A 1793-nucleotide genomic window follows, 5' to 3' on the forward strand; every position below is an offset into this window, starting at 1 on the left:
CTCCAGGGGTTCAAGTAAGTTTCTGTTTCATTCCTAGAATTTGAAAATCTGAGACAAATCCTGCCAACTCTCTCCCAATATCCATTGTTTGTCATTGAGAGTTGAGGTGTGGGGAATGAAAACGGCTCGAGGGATGGCATGAAGTCAGGGGCCATCCTTGGGTGAATTGCTTCGGAGCTCACGTGGCTTTGGTGTTTGTAGGTAGGCTGACAGTTAGACTGCAAATCTAATCATTGCTAGGTAAGGCCTGTAGGAGCAGGACTCAGCTGGGGCTTAGACATTTTGATCCTGATCGAGAAGCCAAACAGTAGTTCCTTCCATTTTTCTGTGAATCAGTAATAGTGATCTGAAACCTTGTCATGGTGATTGATTACCCACAATTCACATGTCCAAAAGAAGGTTTCAGATAAAGCCCAGACTGATGAAGGAGAATTCTTTTTCTTTCTTCATTGTATGAATTTAGTAGCCCTTACTGGGACAGTTATTGGAAACCAGTGCTGTATTTTACCTGTGTCATGATCCAGTCTGGCTGGATAGTCGAGGACTTACTAATTTGTTGAATTAAATATCTGAGAGCATGCTGGGGCCAAGAGGGAGCCTGAGCCTGCAACATGACATATGTGAAGGCTGTCTGATGGACATTTTGAAAGGAAGGGGACATCTCTGGACCAGTACTGGCTGAGTGACGTCCTTTTTTCCTGGGGTGGTCCTTGGTTAGAGCGAAGAATTGTTTTGGTGTTCCTCAGTCACGGGTTATGATAGTGTGCCATATTCATACATGCTGGATACATTTCATGCTTGGTTCTGCTTTTGTATCCAGTTACCAAAATGTTGTGATCAGCCAGCTGACACATCAGTCCCTGGGTCATGTTGTATTACATTTCTGTGTCTCATTCTCTATCAGATTGTATTAGTATTTGAGCTGGTTTTCATTTTTTCTCTCTTAGGGACCACGTGGCTTACCAGGTATCAAGGGAGAACCGGGAAAAGATGGGGCTAAGGTAAAAAAAAAAAAAAGAGTAATAGATGAAAAGATTTTGCTCTTACCATTTATTATTTTTGGTCGTACAGTTAATAATATCAATATTTTCACATAAGGCTTCTGAGAATTGTTTACTAAAAAGGTAATAAGGAATAAGAATCCTAAATTTAGAGTGTTACTTCAATTCTGAATCTAATCTGCTTTATTTAATAAAGTTCATATAAGCTTTATCACTGCCAGTAACACCTTTATTGCACTGAATGATTTATATTTAGAAAGCACATCTAAATACGGGTACCTGGAAGCACGATACAGACGTGTTAGAATGGTTTCTTTCTATCTCTTTTTACCCTTTTTCTCTTTAAGTGAGCATCCAGATGAAATAGGTAGGAATTTTTGGATGGCATTTTTAATCAGAAAACACTGACTAATTGAAACCAAAGCTTTTTGTGGAAAAATTCTAGCTGAGGTGTAGCCAGTAGCTTGGAGCTGCAGGCAGATGTGGAAGCTTATGTATAACTCCCTTCTGGTAATCAGGATAAACTTGAATCTGGATCTCCTGTATACACAGTGAATAAACTAGCCATTGGCTATTGGCAAATCTCATTGACATGTAAATATCTCTCTCCCCCCTTTTCTTACACTTCTGCTCTATGTTTAGAAAAGTTCCAAGTTCATTGTGATAAAAACATATTTTGTTTTTGGTTTATTAAAACTTCAAAGCCTTTTTTGTAAAACAAACACTTGTTTTCCAAACAGATTTTACTGTAGAATTTCCTTCTTCTAAAGTTCCTAATATTAAAAACAGGTC

At 38.6% G+C, this 1793-nt stretch overlaps 1 protein-coding gene across 1 annotated transcript in view; it reads left to right on the plus strand.

Moving 5' to 3' along the window:
• Window positions 1-1793, plus strand: part of COL21A1 (collagen, type XXI, alpha 1) — an 84758-nt gene that overhangs the window by 28770 nt on the left and 54195 nt on the right. Inside the window, exon 10 of the mRNA XM_009333254.1 lies at window positions 948-1001. Within this exon, the coding sequence (XP_009331529.1) occupies window positions 948-1001 (54 nt within the window). The remainder of the gene's footprint in view (window positions 1-947; window positions 1002-1793) is intronic.

The sequence above is a fragment of the Pygoscelis adeliae genome, unplaced genomic scaffold, assembly GCF_000699105.1.
Source record: "Pygoscelis adeliae isolate BGI_AS28 unplaced genomic scaffold, ASM69910v1 Scaffold57, whole genome shotgun sequence".
In the NCBI taxonomy this organism is placed as follows: Eukaryota; Metazoa; Chordata; class Aves; order Sphenisciformes; family Spheniscidae; genus Pygoscelis; species Pygoscelis adeliae.